The 21067-nt window shown below is 45.6% G+C and overlaps 1 protein-coding gene across 4 annotated transcripts in view; it reads right to left on the bottom strand.

The window, feature by feature from the left end:
* Positions 1-21067, bottom strand: part of ep300b (EP300 lysine acetyltransferase b) — a 56269-nt gene that overhangs the window by 27563 nt on the left and 7639 nt on the right. For 3 of the 4 annotated variants that reach the window (XM_079519390.1, XM_079519388.1, XM_079519391.1), the window contains exons 3-15: positions 19296-19472; positions 16611-16935; positions 14251-14364; positions 11944-12186; positions 9121-9208; positions 7999-8127; positions 7371-7488; positions 6262-6532; positions 5523-5600; positions 4759-4844; positions 3778-3927; positions 732-1526; positions 39-317 (exon numbers count right to left, since the gene is read on the bottom strand). In XM_079519390.1, the coding sequence (XP_079375516.1) occupies positions 39-317; positions 732-1526; positions 3778-3927; positions 4759-4844; positions 5523-5600; positions 6262-6532; positions 7371-7488; positions 7999-8127; positions 9121-9208; positions 11944-12186; positions 14251-14364; positions 16611-16935; positions 19296-19472 (2853 nt within the window). The remainder of the gene's footprint in view (positions 1-38; positions 318-731; positions 1527-3777; positions 3928-4758; positions 4845-5522; positions 5601-6261; positions 6533-7370; positions 7489-7998; positions 8128-9120; positions 9209-11943; positions 12187-14250; positions 14365-16610; positions 16936-19295; positions 19473-21067) is intronic. The other variant, XM_079519389.1, reaches the window with a different exon arrangement.

Genomic DNA, 21067 nt, shown 5'->3' on the forward strand with positions numbered 1-21067 from the left:
GGGTTCCCCGTCCCAAAATGGGTTTTTAAGGATCTCACCTCTGGTTTCTCCTCCGTCTTCATATCAGGCGTCTGACCCTTGCCGCCCATCTTGCCAGAGGCCTTGCTCTCTTCCTCTGTTTCCGCCTCCTCGTCCTCCTCATCGTCCTGTTCCTCCTTCTTCACCTCCATCTTCACCTCCATCTTCACGTCTCCCTGGGCGGGGCCGTCCGCCGGGGCCGGGGGCTGGGAGCTGGGTGGGTCCGCCGCGCTGCTGCTGCTGACCGACGCCGGACTGGACGCCTGACCGTCTGCCGTCACAGAAGACTTCTGAGACAGCTGTGGGATAGAAGGAGAAAGGGAGAGAGAGAGAGAGAGAGAGAGAGAGAGAGAGAGAGAGAGGTCGCCGTTAGTTTTACCCATTGCGACCCCGAGAGACCGGATTCTACAAAACAGTTTTCTGAAAAAACCTAGGTTTCTAGAACAGTCGATCTCAAACAATTTCATGTCAACTACACCAAAATATTTTATGTAATTGGCTGCCGACCCCCCCCCCCCCCATCTGAAAATATCTTGTTCCAAAACCTATAAGGTGACACGGATGCATCCTCAGGTCTAAATGGGCCACCAAATCTGTTTGGGACGTGGGAAAAGGGGAAAACTATTGGGTAATATCACCAACACGGAGTCCGCTGTATAAAGACACAGTCCGCTGTATAACGACACAGAAGCTGCTCAGAAGCATCTACTCACTGGAGACCGAACAGGAAGCTGCGACGGCACATGAGAATTCCGGGGAGACGCCGACGGAGGCTGTCCCGCCTGGGGACGCGGCGAGGCGGATCCGCCTCCATGCACCTGCTGCTGGAGCTGATTGGTCTTCTCAGAGTTCATCCCTTTCCCAATTGGCTGCTGCGTATGCTGCTGCTGTTGCGCATGCTGCTGCTGCTGCGAAGCTTGCTGCTGTTGCGCATGCTGCTGCTGCTGCGAAGCTTGCTGCTGCTGTTGCGAAGCTTGCTGCTGCAGTTGCGAAGCTTGCTGCTGCAGTTGCGAAGCTTGCTGCTGCTGCTGTTGTTGCATATGCTGCTGCTGCTGTTGCGAAGCTTGCTGCTGCTGCTGTTGCGAAGCTTGCTGCTGCTGCTGCTGTTGTTGCGAAGCTTGCTGCTGCTGCTGTTGTTGCGTATGCTGCTGCGAAGCTTGCTGCTGCTGCTGTGGAGGAGGCAGCTGGGGTGGGTTGGGAGTGTGCGGCTGCGGCGTCTGAGAGCCAGGCAACCGGGGAGGCGTCTGGTGAGGCTGAGGCGTGAGGCTGCGCGCCGGCGAAGGGGAGTTCTGTCTGAGGGGCGGGCAGTGAGGGTGGGAGTTGGTCTGGGTGGAGCTGGAGGACGGGGGTAGGTTGGGCAGGTTGGGCCCTGGGGCACCCACGCTGCTGCCGCCGCCACCGCCGGGCCCCAGGGTGCCTCCACCAGGGGGCCCGGGGCCAAGAGGCCCCGACTGGGCAGCGGGACTGCTGGCTGGGATGGAGGAGGGCGGCGTGGACATCTGGTTCTGCTAGAGGAGACATGACAGGCACGAGCATTTTAGAACAAATTTAGAACCGTTTTCTCTTAAAGCACAATCACACTTGGTACACGGTTGGGTTGTAGTTACCTTGCCATGTCGTAACTCCAACGTCAATTTGAAAAATGTGATAGTTAAACAGTTCTCAAAGTCACACTTTTAGCACATAAACTAACGGAAATAAAGTGGATGTGACATTTGTTTTATATACACAAATGTCACCATCCTGTTGCTTTTACCATTATTTTGAAGATCTAGATCCAGTCCAGATGCTTCAAATGGCAAAAATGAACAAGTAGGTGATGTTTGCAGAACCCGGGTTTTGTCATGTTTTGTAATCTTGTATATTGTTATAATAATATAAATACACTTTATTTGTATGACACTTTTCAAAAACATGTTTACAATGAAATCTGCTTTGTTTCTGTGCTTTTATGTGCCAACTTGGAAACGTTTCACCATACAGTGTAAGTCTATTTTGGAATAACACATTCTAAAGTAAGTAACTACACAACTGAAACCTATACCAAAGTGACATTGTGCTTTTAACCGTCTGCCCGCCAGGATTAATTAATCTATCTATCGCGCATTGCCAAGGGGGTAGCTATTTTGAAGAGCCAAATATCCGTAACCGGATGTTACAATGACACAATGCTGTGTGTGGTGTCTTGACCGGTTGTTGTTCTCTCAGTCGGTGGTGAAAAAACAGTATCACAGTGCCTGCTGTCGGCCGTTGAAAAACCTTGTTTTCACCAGAAACGACATTCATTGCGCCGATTTGGAGATACAGGCCATTGAAAGCAGCCCATACAGTGCTAGTGGAAGCACGCGCATCTTCAAAATGGCCGTGGCCACTGTCACACTTTGACGGTTATGCTAACGAGCGGCAGCTAACGATTCGATCGGATGAAAACATGGATTAAAGAATATAAACCCTGGAAAACGTAGCCTACGGCAGGCTCCCTGGACACAATATTAGCCCATTTAGACCTGAGGCAGATTCTAAAAAATGGCTTCTAAATCCTAACAGTTTTCTGAAAAACCTATGTTTCTATGTCAGTGGTGCTCAACCTTTTTCATGTCAAGGACCCCCAGAATCATCTGTATTTGGATGCAATCCAATCCGTTCATGTTCAAGCGGACAATTTCCATGTATATGCAAATGGCACGTGGCAAATACCCCAAGAACAACTAAAGGGGATACAATTACAAATTACTATCATTCTCTTTGTACTTCCAAAGACGAGAACCCATTTTATAATAAGGAAGTCTTGGTCGCACAGCTCGTGGTCACTAGGAGCTGTGCGACCTCTCCTTCTACTGGTGTGTGCGCTCCTAAGGAAGTCTGACAGCTCTCCTTTGAACTAGAACATTCTGTTTGAAAGATCTCTGGGTGAAGCCAATAAGGAGGCGGTATCCATTTCTCACAATGCTCATCAATAATTATCTGCGTTATTCCTGAGAAAAGTATCTTGTTTGGCCTGTTGGTTCAATCAATTATGTCCGTTCGTTCTCTCAATTGATCAATTCAAACTGAGCACCCGCTGAGATCAATGAGGATGTTTCAGCTCTCCACCTGCTGTCATCATGCAGACCTTGGAAGCATGGGATTGTGGACAAACACAAAAAAAGATCCTTCGTTTTGGGTCTGAGAGACTAAACCTCATCAAATGGTGTCCGCGGCTCAAATGCAGAATAAATAGTATAGTGGGCCCCAGTGTTGTTTTTGGCAGCAAATTTCTATTTTAGTTTAGTCATAGTCTTTGGACTGAAACTAAATTTAGTTTTAGTCATATTTTAGTCACAGTCTAGTTTTAGTCGACTAAATATCCTAAGATTTTAGTCAACTAAATCTGCAGTTGATTTAGTAGACTAAAATGCATTTTGTCGGGCCTTGAAGCTGTCGTAATGACTGATTTTACACTTACTGAAAATAGCCGATCAACGAGTCGCACTGCGACGCATTGTGAGCTTGTATATCGGCTATTTTCAGCATGCAACCAAGTGTAAAATGACTTATACTAGATCTCTTGTCCACTAGTCCCTTCCTAACATTTTAGTCTAGTTTTTATTTGTTGACGAAATTGTCAGTATATTTAGTCTTAGTTTTAGTCATCGTAGCTTAGTTTTCATTTAGTTTCCATGTAGTTTGTCGACGAACATTTTTCGTCTTACTTTTAGTCGACAAAATCAACACTGAAATGAAAAGCACTGATCTAGCCGGGCTCTTTCTGGGTCTTACATGGGGCATGCCTCCCGGTGCTCCTCCCGGCTGGCTCATGCCAACAGGACCGTGACCTGGACTGGACCCAGGAAACTGGCCTGGAGGGAGGTACTGGTTCTGTAACTGGGCAACGTTGGGTTGACCCATCCTCGCTGCCGCCATGCCCATCTGGAGACCACAGAGCACAGGGACATGTTAGAGCAAGGGGTGGGTGGGCAACTTAGACAATGGAGAGAGAGGGAGGGCCACCATATTTCCACACTCACTCCAGGAGGGCCACATTGCATATTAACTGTCGTAGCAAAAACAGCAGATCTAAAAGCTCAAAACGCGCCGCAGTGCGACACGTTTTGAGCTTGTAGATCAGCTATTTTTTGAATTTCCTGATTATTATTATTTTGCTATTTTTTAACTGGAAACCTGAAGAGTAACATTTTTATTTAATTTCAAATGCATTTAGTTATAGTTATGTCAACATTATGAACTAAATACAAATATTGGACATAAGAAAAGACTAACATTGGAATACTAGTCATTAGCTGAAATCAATAATATATCAATGTTGGGATATTGACCTGCGGGCCGCATTAAGTGATGGTGCCAGTTGCCCATGTATGTGTTAGAGGTTCGACCATACGATGCTGGTTTTGTGATCAGATTGTGTGGCCCTGGTTTTTCCCTAATGGGACTGATCGAGGGTAGCTACTGGGACTTAAGTCGGGACTTGATCACCCCGGCTGGGTCACCTGAGTGAGGGGTATGATGTTGGGAGACCCGAAACCCCGATGACCTTGGGATACATCACTGAGGATACGTCCCAGGTGATGACCTTGGGATACATCACTGAGGATACGTCCCAGGTGCATTCATGCGATGCATTTTTGTTTTAGTGTCTTTGCATTTGAATGCATACATATTGTACAAACATATTCATGAATCCATGACATTTTCCCTAAAAAGAACTGAGACCTTTAATACAGTTTAAAACAAAAACCCGACCTGGTTCATTGGAGTGCCAAGAGGAAGGGGCGGTGTCGACCTCTGACCCATGGACTGCATCCCCATTTGACCAAACTGGTTCATCCCTACAGACGAACAAAACAAAACATTCAGTACACGATTACTAGGATAACGCTTTCTTTATTCCGCAGAGCGGAAGTGCCAGTGGAAAGGATGGCAGAAATGAGTTCTTGTGAAAAGAGAAGGTACATTTATTGACGACGTTTCGAGCCAAGGCTCTTCATCTGGTCAAAACTGGTTTGACCAGATGAAGACCCTTGGCTCGAAACGTCGTCAATAAATATACCTTTTGGAGCATATGAGCATATTTCCTATGTCACTTTTTGAACCCAGCACCTCCACAAAGTGATGTGCGTATTTTACTATAGTTTCTGTAAGAAATTAGTTCTTGTCCATCGTTTGTGAGTGAATTTTAATTTAACTCCAAATTTAATCGGCCATACTGACACATTCTAACATTTCACTCTAAATTTGTATTTACTAGGATTGTGTATGCATTTGAACGAGTGTTGATTGTGTGTCAGTGGCTAGAACAACAAAACCGTTATAGGCGAGTTATCTACTCAGGGAGTCAAGTTGATAAGTCTCTGTGCGTTTGAAACGCTGAGGAAGGCCTGCGTGCCGAAACGCGTTCGTTTCTCTAGGTGGACTGCGTGTGTTTTCATGAAATAAAAAAAACTCAAACTTTATACAAGAGAGTGCGGATATTCCCTTTTTTCCATGGTCAGTGGCTAGAACCTCACCTGCAGGGTTCTGCATCCTGTTGACCATCTGATTTGGACCGGTGGGCCGGACCATGGAGGGGTCAGCGTGAGGACCGTCTGACGAGAGAGGAAACATCTTGAGCGTCAGTAGTCTAGTCTAGTGAAGACATCACATTAAAACAGTTTGACGGCCGAGAATTGTTTACTCCAGTGTTCCGCCGCTGCATAATACGACATTCCCGCTATTTGTTTAATGCATTTAATTCACTGTATTTTAATAATTAAAAAGAAACTCCGTCTTTGCTGCGGAGCTGGTGGAAGGAGCTTCTTGTTATGATGTCGAAACCGGAAATCGGCACATGCGCTGGGCTGCTAGGGCTTCTGGGAAATTGAGTCCAATGCAAGTGAACGGGGGTTTTGTCTGACTACAACCGCCTCACACCACCCGCCATCTTGCGTAGCAAGATGGCGGGTGGTGCGATGGAAGTAAACACACGGGGGAACCTATATTCGGCGGATTTTCGCCGATCAAAAGCCCAGATACTTCAGCGTATGATCTAAAGGTAATAAAACAATCTCAGCAGCGTAGAATATTTGATTAAAATGCGGGTAAATCGTAAAGTGTTAAGTTCCGTGGACATGGCTGATAACGTCCCATAGCTGGGGGTTACAAATATGTACGTACTTAGCCAAAAAAAAAAGAGTTAAGCGAACCAGCGAGAGGTTTTAAGTTCACATCGGTTGAACAGTGTGTGTGCTCGTGCGTGCGTGTGCTTACTTGGGGGTTGTCCGGGGGCCATGGGCGGCTGCCCCATGCTCGGGGGGCCCTGTGGCAGCCCCGAGGGAGGCATGCCAGGCTGGCCGGGCATCATACTGGGGGGGCCCTGTGGCAGCCCCGAGGGAGGCATGCCAGGCATGCCAGGCTGGACCATGCTCGGGGGGCCCTGGCCGGGCATCATGCCCTGCTTCTGAAGTCGCGTCCGCCTCTTCTCCTCCAGCTCCTTCTGGATCTTGTAGATCTTCTCAGCCAACAGGTGGTAGTATTCCGCCTGGAGGTCAAACGGCAACAGAGAAAAGGAGTCAAGAGAGAGCAAGTCCGTTAAACCCATTCAGGACGGGAACCCCCTTTTGGGTGTTGTAAGCATTATGTTCACGGGTGCACACAGTGCGCATGCGCCGTCAAAACGTTTGGTGCGCGGTAGATCAAAGGCATGGAGGCGCATTTGCGCACCAGCTGAGAGACAGGGATTTAGAGAATGCTGACAGGCATTCGAAAGGAACTCAAATGAGATGTTAACGTCCTGTAAGTAGACTTAGAAATAAAACTAGTGTTGACTAATCATTACAAGTGGCTCTTATTTTGATGAGGCAGTTTCTGCACAGGAAGTCCGTTTCACTTGTAAACAAGCTACGATGGATGAGCTGTCAAAGTGCTAGTCGCTAAACCACGTTAGCGACCATATTTACAATATGAAAACTGTCACTTAGACAATGTAGGTTACACACGCTGGAATTAAACATGGAACCTGCAGGCTAGCCTGGTTAATAAACCAGACCGAATCAGCCGTTGGCAAAAAATGTTTTGCCTGCCAGCGGATTAGGGTCTACCTGCAGGCAGCATTAGGTGAGTAATTAATTGTATGTGTCGGATGTTTGTGGTTGTGCTAGAGATAAACAGACAGCTGCTGCCAGTGGGACCTTACTGCTGCTTAACGACGACACTGTCTGTGACTAGGTGTACTAGTGTAGCTTTGCATCTGTTGCATCTGCCCGTGTGAATGCAGCACAACGTTGTGGAAGGATACGAACGTCTGTATTCCCTGCATCCCGGGACTCATTACATTGAAAACCTCTTTACATCACTGAAATAGGTCTTTAGGTTCTTACCCGGCTGTTAGCGGACTCGTACATGTCGCCCTCTACTTTCCGCGCGTAAGCCACCAGATTCTCCATCCGTCGGTCCTTCAGCGCGGCCGGGTCTGGGGTTGGGAAGATGGCCTGTACGCTGCTCATCCAACACACAGGGAATACAAGAAACAAAGTCAGCCGGGTCTTGGGTTGGGAAGATGGCCTGTAACGCCAATTTATCATTCACTCGCTAAGCGAATAAATAACCCATTCTGGACCAGGAACCCCGTTTGGTGTTTTTTTAAGCATTACGTTATACTTTAGCTATTGAAAAATAGCAGATCTACAAGCTCGTAGCGCGGCATTTGTATGTCTGCTATTTTTGGGGGTGGAAAAATAAAACAAATCGCAAAAATGTGGCACAAATCTTTGAATTATATATTCTTTCAGAGCGAACTTCTTGGGGGGGGGGGGGGGGGTCCCTGGAACAACATATTTTCAGATGGGGGTTCACGGCCAATTACAGATAATTCTGGGGGTCCTTGACATGAAATAGTTTGAGCACCACTGACATAGAAACATAGGTTTTTCTATTTTCTTTTAGAATCGGCCTCATGTCTAAATTGGATAATCATGTGGTGGTGTCTCTGTGGTGCAGCAGACTCACAGCTTGTGGACAAGGTGGTTACGGAGGTCCTGTGTGATGTCTTCGTGCCAAGACTTCCTCATGCCCGCTGCAGAGGCCGGGGTGGCTGTGGGCATGGAGCCCAAGCTGCCCACACCGTCGTTCATCAAACTGAAACAAAGAGACATGGAAAGAAACAAAGAAATTAGGAACAGATATTATTAACCCATTTTGACCTGAGATCAGATTCTAAAAATTTCTTCTACATCCTGACAGTTTTCTGAAAAAGCTATGTTTCTATGTCAGTCGTTCTTCGATTTTTCAAAAATAGCAGACCTACAAGCTCATAGCGCGCCACTCGGTGGCGCGCTATGAGCTTGTAGATCTGCTATTTTTCAATAGCTAAAGCATAACATAATGCTAACACCAAAAGGGGTTCCCGCCCAAAATGGGTTAATTATAAAGGCCATCAGGGTTGCATTGGTGTAACTATCAGGGAGTTGATTCAAACAGGACCATCTGTAACAGTGCGTTCAGACTTGAATTTAAATATTCGACCTTGGTTCGTCCCGTTTGTGCTGTGCCAGGCCGCGCCGCCGCGCAGTACGACTTTTTGTACTGGGGTTTGTGATGTTATTTGTCAGAATCAGCTTAGTTCTGCTTTCGTAGATGTATCAATACTTTGAGAGACATTTTATCATGCAATGGAAGTCAATGAGATTATATTTTTGATGATAATTATTTCAACTGATCACCGATTGACTGAACGCCGATTGGAATAGTTACATCATGACATGGTAAGAACACAACCCAAATCTCAACCAAAGAGTCCAGACACTTTAAGTTGGTACTACTATGACCAGTTTCTACCAAGTCACTAAGTTACTAAGTCAAACCGTTTGTGACATGCCATGGACCCAAGTGTGTAGTTCACTGCATTATCGGTAAAGTTGCATGTACAACACTGCAACTCTAAAACATTGTGTACAGTATCGTTTCACTGCTTAGCGCCACCTAAAGCGTCCCAGAGTGAGGAAATGAAACTGTAAGTCGCTCCGAATTAACCTCAAATAAAAGTGACTGAATGGGAACGTAAAAAGGCCTCCGAGATGCTGGCTAGGACATGAGTTTCCTTTCTACAAAATAAAAACAAAGTCTACCAACCTCTGTGCATTGATGGAATCTGGTAGTAGGCTGGTCTGTTGGTTGGAGGACGGCACGCCAAGTCCATTCACTCCCATGGGGTTCCCTCCTAGAGAGAGAGAGAGAGAGAGGGAGGGAGGTTATGCATTTGAATTACTGATAACAATGTTATGAAATTGTAATAACATAACTACAAGACTACTGCCTAATGTATGCCTTAACCCATTGAGTTGGCCTCCAAGGCCACCATACTCTTTGCTCTTCGCACGCGCGTTGTCGTTTACTTCCCTGTATACGGATCAGAAAGAATGCCTCTTATCTGCTCATCTAGGGAGCTCTCCTTGGTTTTGACCAGATGTATATACTAAGCTCTTCATGACTTCATGACTGACTTCTGACCTGCCTATCGCTCAAAATATGAACGCAAGGGATTAATCCGCGATTTTATCGTAACGATAGCCAGGTAAGCAAGCAAAAATATGTCTCCCAGTTTTTTGGTTTTCGCGAGGAGAACCACGATTACTCTTCATACAGGGTTTGACTGGATGCTTGTCACAATGACCATGTCAGTCGGCTAGAATAGATCATTGGTTCCCAACCTTGTCATACTGACGACACGTACCACCTCAGAAAAAATGTGGCTCTCCAAGGACCACCAAACTGTTGTTAAAATACAGGAGCGTATACCTGCCCTTTTTGTTCCATTCCTAAGCCAATAATGCTGCTGCTCTGACAGAACTCTGTCTAAGTAATCACTAATCAGCACAACTGATAATATTTCTAATGTGATTTATCCGTTCTCAAATCTTCTATTAACGGCTAGGTGTGCTGTCATGCTCATTTTAGCACACCAATTCAAACAATTTCTTGGTCTGGTATTTCTTGGTCAGAAGAAACCCATTTCCAAACCTGTAGTAATACCTGTGGTAATGTACAGTAAATATTTCATTCCAATTTTGTCATTTTCCTCCTTTTTTGGGCGACTCCTCCGTGTACAACCAGAGGGGGTATCCGGAGAACTCGCCAGTTTACCAAGTCGCCGCAGCGAACATTCTTCATCAATGTCTTCATCGTTATGCTAACATGCTGTCTTCATCAGTGTAGTATGTCAAACCCACAGATGTTACAGTTCATTTCCAAAGTGATCAAATTATTTTGTGCAATAAAATGGTCAGCTAGATGATGATACAAAGGTGAGTATGTGAATACCAATGATAAGTAGGCCTACCAATTGAGGATATTGTTTACTAATGAATTACATTGTTTCAGTACTTTGGTGTTTACACTAGATGAAGTGGGAATGCTAAAGTTTAAACTCTAAACAGCTATCCTCTCTCTCTCGCTCTCTCTCTCAATTCAATTTAAATTAAGGTGAAGTAAAACTAAAATGAACTAAACCGCGGCGAGTCGGTAAACTGGCGAGTTCTCCGGTATCCCCAGAGTACCACGATGCCAGTCGGCAATATCCATATATGGAGTTCTAGATTGACCCGATGTCAGCACTAGATCTAGTCTCTGTCGTCCTCGTATGGACTTCTAGATTGACCCGATGTCAGCACTAGATCTAGTCTCTGTCGTCCTCATATGGAGCTCTATAGGTCAGCCCGGGCCAAGTATGAAGATTGTAATATTAGACTTGGATAAGTACGGTATTATGTCTGATATCTCCATGTATGGAGACTGAATATCCATTGGGCATCTCTCCGATACCCAGATAACGTGAAAGGGGAGCGATACGTCTTCGTTTCAATGAGGCTAGCGCTAGACGATTCAGGTTGACACATCATTATGCACTCAAGTCACTCCTCTCTTTACAAACTTAGGGACCTTTCAGAGAGTAGACTCCAGTGTTAAGAGGAGCAAACATAACTCAAGTTAATACGCTGAGCCTATAGATCCTATTAACCACTTAAACCTCGGCTTACAGTATATATGCCGCAGGCCGGGGTCCTCCAGGGGTCTATACTCGATTCCTTCCTTTTGTGCCTCTAGTCTACACCAAATCTCTCTGCGATCTGTAGTGTAGCCTAAGGCTGAAATGCAGTTATGATCCAGTTATGATACCCAAAATGAAAAAAGAAATGCACAGAAGGAATCTTTATCGGAATTGTAGACATTAATTTAGGCTCTTTTACTAGTAATCACGTCTATGTAATCTGTGCACAGCTCAAGTACAGATGTATACTAGCACATTCAGGGCAGGAACCCCTTTTGGTGTTTTAAGCATTATGCTATACTTTAGCTAATAGCAGATCTACAAGCTCGAAGCGCGGCACTCGGTGAAAATGTGGCGCAAATCTTTGAATGTATATTCTTTCAGAGTGAACGTTTTTAAGTCAAATCTTTGCTTCTGGGGGGGGGGGGGGGGTCCCTGGAACAACATATTTTCAGATGGGGGTCAGCGGCCATTTCTATTTTAGTTTTAGTCACGGTCTCTTGAATGGCTTTCATTTAGTTTTAGTCCCATTTTAGTCACCTGGAATGTTTTAGTGTTTAGTCGACTAAATCTACTGTTGATTTGGTCGACTAAAATGTGTTTTGGCGGGCCTTGATGCTGTCGCAAGTGTGATTTACACTTGCTGAAAATAGCCGATCTACAAGCTGCGACGCGTTGTGAGCTTGTAGATCGGCTATTTTCAGCATTTCAGCATCTCTTGTCCACTAGTCCCTTCTAGTTTTTATTTGTTGAAGAAATTGTCAGTATATTTAGTCATAGTTTCAGTCATCATAGGTTCGTTTTCATTTAGTTTCCATTTAGTTTTCGTCAGTGGAAAATGGTAGTCGACTAACATTTTTCGTCTTAGTTTTAGTCGACGAAAACAACACCGTTACACACACACTCACCCATGGCACTAAGGTTCCTCATCCCAGGCTGCCCCTGAAGGCCCTGGTTGGCCATCATGGCCTGTGAAGGTTGCTGTGGCATCTGGTTGCCCTGGTACGTGAGGCCCAAGGCAGCGTAAGCTCTCTCTATGGAGCTGGGGTCTATCTGGTTTGGAGGGTTGAGGTTGGGGGCGTTGGGCTGGGCCCCTGGTACCCCCGAGCCTAAAGAGTTCACCAGGCCCACGCCTGCATTGCTAAGGAGTGCTGCGGGGAGGAAGAGAGACACGTAAGACGGGCAGGAAGAGAGAGACACGTAGATAGAGAGCAGTGGTTCTCAACCTGTGGGCCGGGACCCCCAGGGTGATCCCCACATGGGGGGGGGGGGGGGTCCCCAGATGACAGTGAAGTGACCATTTATTAAGGACTTTTTAACACATTATGTGCCCTTTTATTCTTTCAAAATGGCGACCCAGGGTGCCCACTTTTAGACCCACTTTTTGACATTTTGAAAGAAAAAAAAATCTCTTTTTTTTACGTCGACAGACGTCCTGGGCACTACATGCGGTAATTCCTAGGATGTCTGTGGACGTCTTGGGCACAAAATGTGTTAATACCTCAAAAAAAGAAAGGGCAAAAACCATTACTGCATCAAGAGTAATCAAATCAAAACCAATCAAACTATACTATAAATATAGGAGGGGCTAGCACCCCTCAAAAACTGGTGAAACATTGGTCAAATTGTCGAATATTATAAGAGTGGGGGAAAAGTGAAAATGGCAGATCTACAAGCTCTCAACACGTCGCATTGTGAGGCGTTGCGAGCTTGTAGATCGGCTGTTTTCACAATACTTGAATAAACTAAATGTAATATCTCAACTGAACTCCTACAATTCCAAGTGCTTCTAGGGTGGGGGGTCCCCAGTTCAAACCACTGATGCAGAGGATGGAAGGACCAACGCAGCAGAAAATGGAAGAGGAATTAAAAGCAATAGGACACTTTGTAAAGGTTTGGGTTGTCTAGTTAAATCGTCATGATGCAACTAGTCCCTTTGACGAGTTATCACAGTTTACTTACTTACTTCGAAGTAATAATCCCACAATAGCGCCTTGTTGACTTCCATTGTACAATGAAAAGACTCTCAAAATCCCTCACATACATTAAACGCAAATAAAGCTGATTTATGACCAGAAGAAACATAAAATACCCACTACGGTGTTTGTTCTTCACAAAAAGATCCACAGACCGGATCCAGAAACAAATCTTTAAAACAAACACTGTACTTGGTTTTGTGATGTTATATATTGTCAGAATCAGGTTACATAATACAATGGGATGTTATATATTGTCAGAATCAGGTTACATAATACAATGGAAGTTAATGAGATGGTATTATTGTGTTTTAATCATTTCTTTCTAATCAATGGAGCAATATGTGTCGCCAAATGGACTAGTTAGATCATGACATGGTAACTACACAAACCTCTGGCAAAGTGTCCCAATGCTTTAGCCCATTTTGACCTGAGATCAGATTCTAAAAATGTCTTCTACATCCTGACAGTTTTCTGAAAAAGCTGTTTATGTCAGTCGTTCTTCGATTTTTCAAAAATAGCAGACCTACAAGCTCGTAGCGCGCCACTCGGTGGCGCGCTATGAGCTTGTAGATCTGCTATTTTTCAATAGCTAAAGCATAACATAATGCTAACACCAAAAGGGGTTCCCGCCCAGAATGGGTTAAAGACAAGGTATGTAACTTTGAACTGTTTGTATAACAAAACAAACACATTTTGTACCAATCATTTCAGTCTATACCAGCCACTGTAGAGTAGAGCGGTGGTATTCACCTGCAGAAACACATCGCCCTCGATTGCTGTATTTTTGCGTTTTCATTGTTTTACCAGCTTACCTACCAAACCAAACTGAAATCACCTAAATAAAGCGAGAGGACAGTGTGTTTTTCTGCACGTCAACACCACTGATAACTGCTGGTATATAGACTGAAATAAATGGGAATAAATGTATTGTAAAAAATGACAAGCATCTGTGACATGTCATCAGCCAACTACTTACATGAATAAGTAATGACTGGATGAGACTCTGAATTATCACTTCAATTCACCGACTAGTCATATTGCACGCGCGCGCGACACACACACACACACACACACACACACACACACACACACACACACACACACACACACACACACACACACACACACACACACACACACACACACACACACACACACACACACACACACACACACACACACACACACACACACACACACACACGAGAGGGGGGGGGGGCAGTGTAAAACACTCACACTGCTGGTTCCTCTTGTCTCCAGCATTCTTCAGTGGCAGACAGACAGGACAGTCGTGCCGCGTACAGTTCTTCCAGTGAGAGATAATCTGTCTGGATGAGGCACAGTGAGCCACTGGAGGAGTGGAGGAGAAGAGAGGAGGAAAAACATCACGTTATAATCTGTCTGGATGAGGCACAGTGAGCCACTGGAGGAGTGGAGGAGGAGAGAGTAGGAAAAACATCACGTTAGATAATCTGTCTGGATGAGGCACAGTGAGCCACTGGAGGAGTGGAGGAGAAGAGAGGAGGAAAAACATCATGAGGACACGTTATAATCTGTCTGGATGAGGCACAGTGAGCCACTGGAGGAGTGGAGGAGAAGAGAGTAGGGAAAACATCACGTTATAATCTGTCTGGATGAGGCACAGTGAGCCACTGGAGGAGTGGAGGAGAAGAGAGGAGGAACAACATCATGAGGACACGTTAGATAATCTGTCTGGATGAGGCACAGTGAGCCACTGGAGGAGTGGAGGAGAAGAGAGGAGGAAAAACATCACGTTAGATAATCTGTCTGGATGAGGCACAGTGAGCCACTGGAGGAGTGGAGGAGAAGAGAGGAGGAAAAACATCATGAGGACACGTTATAATCTGTCTGGATGAGGCACAGTGAGCCACTGGAGGAGTGGAGGAGAAGAGAGGAGGAAAAACATCACGTTAGATAATCTGTCTGGATGAGGCACAGTGAGCCACTGGAGGAGTGGAGGAGAAGAGAGGAGGAAAAACATCACGTTAGATAATCTGTCTGGATGAGGCACAGTGAGCCACTGGAGGAGGAGCAGGAGCAACAGAGAAGAGAGTAGGAAAAACATCACGTTAGAAATACAAACAAAGACGACAAAGTGATATTATAGTGGATTTCAATGAAAGGAGGAAAAACCATAGTAGAAAAAATAAACATTGTACAACAGGTTGTTTCCAGGAAGCAATCCGATTGGTTGTAACAGCTTTCCAGCCGTGCTTAAATCACGATGTTGGAACACTTAAATCAAAACAAAGAATTCACCTGCTCTGTTCTCCCAGAGCGCAGCAGACTCGGTGGCTAACGCCAGGGCTCCACCGGACGCGTTGCGTCTCCGTCGCGTGCGTCAAAAAACGCACCGGTTCAATTTTAATGCACGCGTCGCGTCTCCGTCAACGCAACGCAACGCGGGCAGTCGAGCCACCCTTCATTGATTAAAAAGGGAACATTCCCTGACGGTGACGGAGACGCGGCGCTGACACGACGCTGACGCGCCCGGTGGAGCCCGGCCGTTAGCTAGCTAGTTTCTTGGGACATTTGTGGTCGTAGTGGCTACATCTGTCATTAACAAAATATGATTTAGTTTTTAGCGAATATCTTAGTTTTAAGGGTAACTGTTGTATAATTGCTTGCCAACTTCTGCTCTGCATTTCGGAACTCGCCCGTGAAATAATGACGATAAAGAACACCCTCTCGTGTTAATTTAGCTTTGGTTCCACTACAGTCAAACTAGGATTCAGATTAAAAACAAAGCAACAACTACAAGCAAAAAAACCCATCTAGTATAGAGGTTTTCTGCCGAAACTAACTCTTAATCACAGCCTGGTGGTTTATGTCACAAAACCACAGACGCAGGCATAAAGAAATAAAAAAATAAACGAGCGACTGGCATAATCGGTACAGACTCTTACCCAGTGTTGTTTTTGGCAGCAAATTCTGATTTTAGTTTTAGTCATAGTGACAGTCTCTTGAATAGTTTATTTAGTTTTAGTCACATTTTAGTCACCTGGAATGTTTGTGTTAGTCTAGTTTTCTAGACTAACTAATCTACAGGTGATTTACTCGACTAAAATGTATTTTGGTGGGCCTTGATGCCGTCATAATGACTGATTTTCCACTTGCTGAAAACAGCCGAAAATAGCCGAAAATAGCTGATCTACAAGCTCACAACAGCTTGTAGATCAGCTATTTTCAGCATGCATCCAAGTGTGAAATGACTTATACTGGATCTCTTGTCCACTAGTCCCTTCCTAACATTTTAGTCTAGTTTTTATTTGTTGACGAAATTGTCAGTATATGTAGTCTTAGTTTTAGTCATCATAGCTTAGTTTTCATTTAGTTTCCTATTTATTTTTTCATCAGTGGAAAAAAAAAAGGTTGTCTTAAGTAGTTTTAGTCGACGAAATCAAAACTGCACTCTTTCCGTTGCTCTCCCCATGTCCCCCATATATGGGGACTAGGTTGGCAGAGGGTGTGTAGAGCCCAGGATCACATTAGATAATTGACACAGGGGTGAAAAATGGGTTACAAAATCGTGGGATAAAAGTTATATATAAAAAAAGAAAAAACGGCACTCTTACCCTGGCATGACTTGCCAGCCTGGCAGTGCGTCATGTGGTTCAGCACGTTCTTCATGGTGCGACAGTGGGGCAGGTTGCACTGCCGCACCTCGCCGTTGGCCTGCTCGCGCCGCTGGCACTTGTGCGCGTGGAGCAGGAGCACCAGCTGCTGCTGAATCAGCTTGCGCTTCTCGGGGTCGGCCGTCGGGGGCGCTGCGCCGGGACCTGCCCCCACCACGCCCACCCCTACACCACTGAGACCGACCGGTGACCCCCCTCCCACTCCCACCGACGCTGCCCCGCCACCCACTGGCACGCCAGAGGGCTGCTGTTGCTGCTGGGAGGCCTGGGGGAGAGGGGGGGGAGAGAGAGAAGAGACAAGGGACGGGGGGGGGGGGGGGGGGGGGGGGAGAGAGAGAGAAGAGACAAGGGACGGGGGGGGGGGGAATGTGTAAAGTAAGTATGCACAGACACTGTACTTACTGTAAGTATTCTGGATTTCGTTGTGTAAACCTAAATTGTAATGAGACAGTGATCATAGCATTGCCTTGCAATTTTGCTCCTTTTAAAACAAAAACCCATTTAGGACTGAGGCAGATTCTAAAAATAAATAACTTAAATCCTGACATTTTTCTGAAAAAAAAAACCTGTTTCTATTTTCCATGTCAAGGACCCCCAGAACTATCTGAAAATATGTTTTTCCAGGGACCCCCCCCCCCCCCCCCCCCCCCCCGGAAGCAAAGATTTGAGTTCAAAACGTTCGCTCTGAATTAAATCTATTCAAAGATTTGCGCCACATTTTCACGATTTAAAAGAAAATAGCTCATAGCAAAAAGCTATGAGCTTGTAGATCTGCTATTTTTCAATAACGCCAAAAGGGGTTCCCGTCCTGAATGGGTTAAAAAAAACTCCACAAGTTTGTTTGTTTTTAGACACTGCAGGAAATGACCATCACGACAAATGGAGGATTCACTGGAAATATTTAATTAAGCTCCTTCAGCATCGAGAGCAGAATCAATCCTACATTGATCCGAGTTTTAGTGTTTGTGAACAATAGAGGTCTATAGGGTCAATATGCTCTTCAAATCTGCACTCAGAGCAAAATGAGAGCTCACCAATAAAATAAAAACAAATACAAGAGAAAAGAACCCAATCATTCAAATGATCACTCTCCACACACACACACACACACACACACCAACAGCGTTCTGAAGACTCAAAGGGCTCTTTGTCAGGTAAAAAAAAACACTTGGCCCGATACATGCCCACTCATACAAACCCTCTTAATAGTGAAGGAGGTCATGATCTACACCAGCTTAGCGTAACGTGACAGCGATGTTTTGGCTTGGCTACAACCACTTAAGATGACCATGACCTTAGGTCCAATTTAAACCAAGTAAATGAAGATAGGCAGGCGTGAGTGGGAAAACACCACATTGAAAACGTAACCACTTGAGGGAAGGTGCACTTGAACCGTAGTATTCTACAGTGACATAGGGACGGTGCACTTGAACCGTAGTATTCTACAGTGACATAGGGACGGTGCACTTGAACCGTAGTATTCTACAGTGACATAGGGAAGGTGCACTTGAACCGTAGTATTCTACAGTGACATAGGGAAGGTGCACTTGAACCGTAGTATTCTACAGTGACATAGGGAAGGTGCACTTGAACCGTAGTATTCTACAGTGACATAGGGAAGGTGCACTTGAACCGTAGTATTCTACAGTGACATAGGGAAGGTGCACTTGAACCGTAGTATTCTACAGTGACATAGGGAAGGTGCACTTGAACCGTAGTATTCTACAGTGACATGGGGAAGGTGCACTTGAACCGTAGCATTCTACAGTGACATAGGGAAGGTGCACTTGAACCGTAGTATTCTACAGTGACATGGGGAAGGTGCACTTGAACCGTAGTATTCTACAGTGACATAGGGAAGGTGCACTTGAACCGTAGCATTCTACAGTGACATAGGGAAGGTGCACTTGAACCGTAGTATTCTACAGTGACATAGGGAAGGTGCACTTGAACCGTAGTATTCTACAGTGACATAGGGAAGGTGCACTTGAACCGTAGTATTCTACAGTGACATAGGGAAGGTGCACTTGAACCGTAGTATTCTACAGTGACATAGGGAAGGTGCACTTGAACCGTAGCATTCTACAGTGACATAGAGACGGTGCACTTGAACCGTAGTATTCTACAGTGACATAGGGAAGGTGCACTTGAACCGTAGTGTTCTAAAGTGACATAGGGAAGGTGCACTTGAACCGTAGTGTTCTACAGTGACATGGGGAAGGTGTACTCTGGCCTGCAGAGTACACCTTCACTATGTCACTGACATTATATGACCCCAAGTTCTAGACCTCCACTTCTAGGCTAAACAGAAGGGGGACGGGACGGGGGACTTTATTATTTCCACACAACTCTAAGGTATATTAATCCATTTGTGTTTTAAGCATTGTTATACTTTAGCCATTGAAAAATAGCAGATCTACAAGCTCATCGAGTGCCGCGCTAGTAGAAGACAAGCTGTGTGTTACACTAGTACTACTACACTAGTACAGCCACATTTACTCTAGCCTAATGTTAAGGAAAGAAAGTCAGGAAGGGAACGGCTTCCATGGAAGGAGGGCCCCTATCGTATACAAAAAGGACGACAACCACATTGCACAGTAGAGAGTGAGTATTTGTGTTGCTTACCATGCCTGGCATGCCCTGGCCCGGTGACGTCTTCTTCTCCATGCTGAACTGGGCAGCGAGGCTGTTGGCCAGACCCGCCTTGCTCTGGAGCTGTGGGCCCAGCCCTGCCCCAGGTAGCCCTTGACCGGGCTGGCCGTACGGACCACCATAGGGGCCCGCGCTGGCCATCATATTCATCTGGGGAAGGGGGGGGGGGGGGGAGAGATATGGGTAGGTTTGGAAAAGGAGGATGGAGAGAGGGTGAGCCATGGGAGGGAACAGAACAGGGATGAGAGGGGAACAAAATAGGGGGTTAGAGCAGTGGTTCCCAAACTTTTTCATGTCAAGGACCCCCAAATTGACACAGATTATCCCACAGACCCCCCATTTGAAAAGACATGCCAGGGATGGGATCATAAGAGAAGATTTTTACGGCTCTAGCAGAGATTCTCAACCAGTTTAATTTCAAGGACCCCCAGTTTAACATGCATTAGTCTACAGACCCCCATTTAATGGCATTTCTATGTCTGGGACCCCCAATTTATATTGTAAAATCAATGTTAATTTAACATTTTACAGACCCATAAGGGTCCATTTGGTTCCAAACTATCATTTAGCTGGATACCCCCTGGAACTCCCTCAAGGACCCCTGGGGGTCCCCAGACCCCACTTTGGGAACCTCTGGGTTAGAGGACAGGAGAAATGAAAGCTCCCCACACAGGTGGTAGGAATGAAGGAATCACAAGCTTTCGAGCAGAAATGTTAACTGGTGTCATAATTCATACATTGAATGTATCAACTTTGAAAACTTCGGACAACTGGATTACAGGTTTATAATTCAGTCAGGACAACTCAAGAATGGATAGAATATATATTTATTGAATATAAGTGCAAGCGCATCCGTCAGTCCCAACCATAGGGACTAGTCTGAATCCCCCGTACCTAAACAGCAGATCCAAAACGACAGGTGGTAGCTGGGGTGGAGGAAGGTGAGCAGCAAAGGTTTAAGCAGTCAGCAGCGCAGCAGTATCAGTGTGCAGCAGCAAGTAAGCAAGCAGATTGAGCAGTGCAAACTTCCAGTTTAAATAGCCGGTATGGAAATGGAATGAGTGTGTGATTGGATGAAGTGAATCATGTGAATGAGAAGAACGTGATGCTGCGGCGGCCCAATGAACGGCCGGCGGCAACTGCACTGAGTTTCCCGACTGAACTTGCTCTGCGCATGTCTGACATGCTCATAAATGCTGTAAATAAAGAGAGGAAATAGAACAGAGTGACTGACAATGCAAGACCATGTCAGTTAAGGATAATTTTTTCACTACGTACCTCGTAACCCAGAGAAGTATGACATCCTTGTAATGACCATATTCAACAAGAACATGAATCAGTGGTTTATCCGTTTTAAATTCATAAATTCAACACATGTAGTAGTGTGCCCGTATCTATTATTACATTTGGGAGAATTCCACACCCGCATATTTGTGCCCATGGAGCGCACAACTTTGTGCGCGAGTTCAGGTGGCCAAGTCACACCAAGTTCACGCTTGTGCTTTCTCGCTGTGATGCGCCACTGTCTTGACCTCTGCGTTTTCAACCAAGCTCTGTGGCTCCTGGCCAATCGCAGTGGGCCTTTCCTCCATAGCAACTTGTCACCAAGCCCCCAGAAAGGCTGGCCAGCGTTGAAGCCCTACTGGTCAGAGCGGGGACTGCAGGCGGGCCGGTGCATTTAGCAGAAGGATAAAGTTGGAAGTAGATCGTTCTTCCAGGTGCTTCAAAACTCCACTGAGCAACTT

The sequence above is a fragment of the Electrona antarctica genome, assembly GCF_951216825.1.
Source record: "Electrona antarctica genome assembly, chromosome: 14".
In the NCBI taxonomy this organism is placed as follows: domain Eukaryota; kingdom Metazoa; phylum Chordata; class Actinopteri; order Myctophiformes; family Myctophidae; genus Electrona; species Electrona antarctica.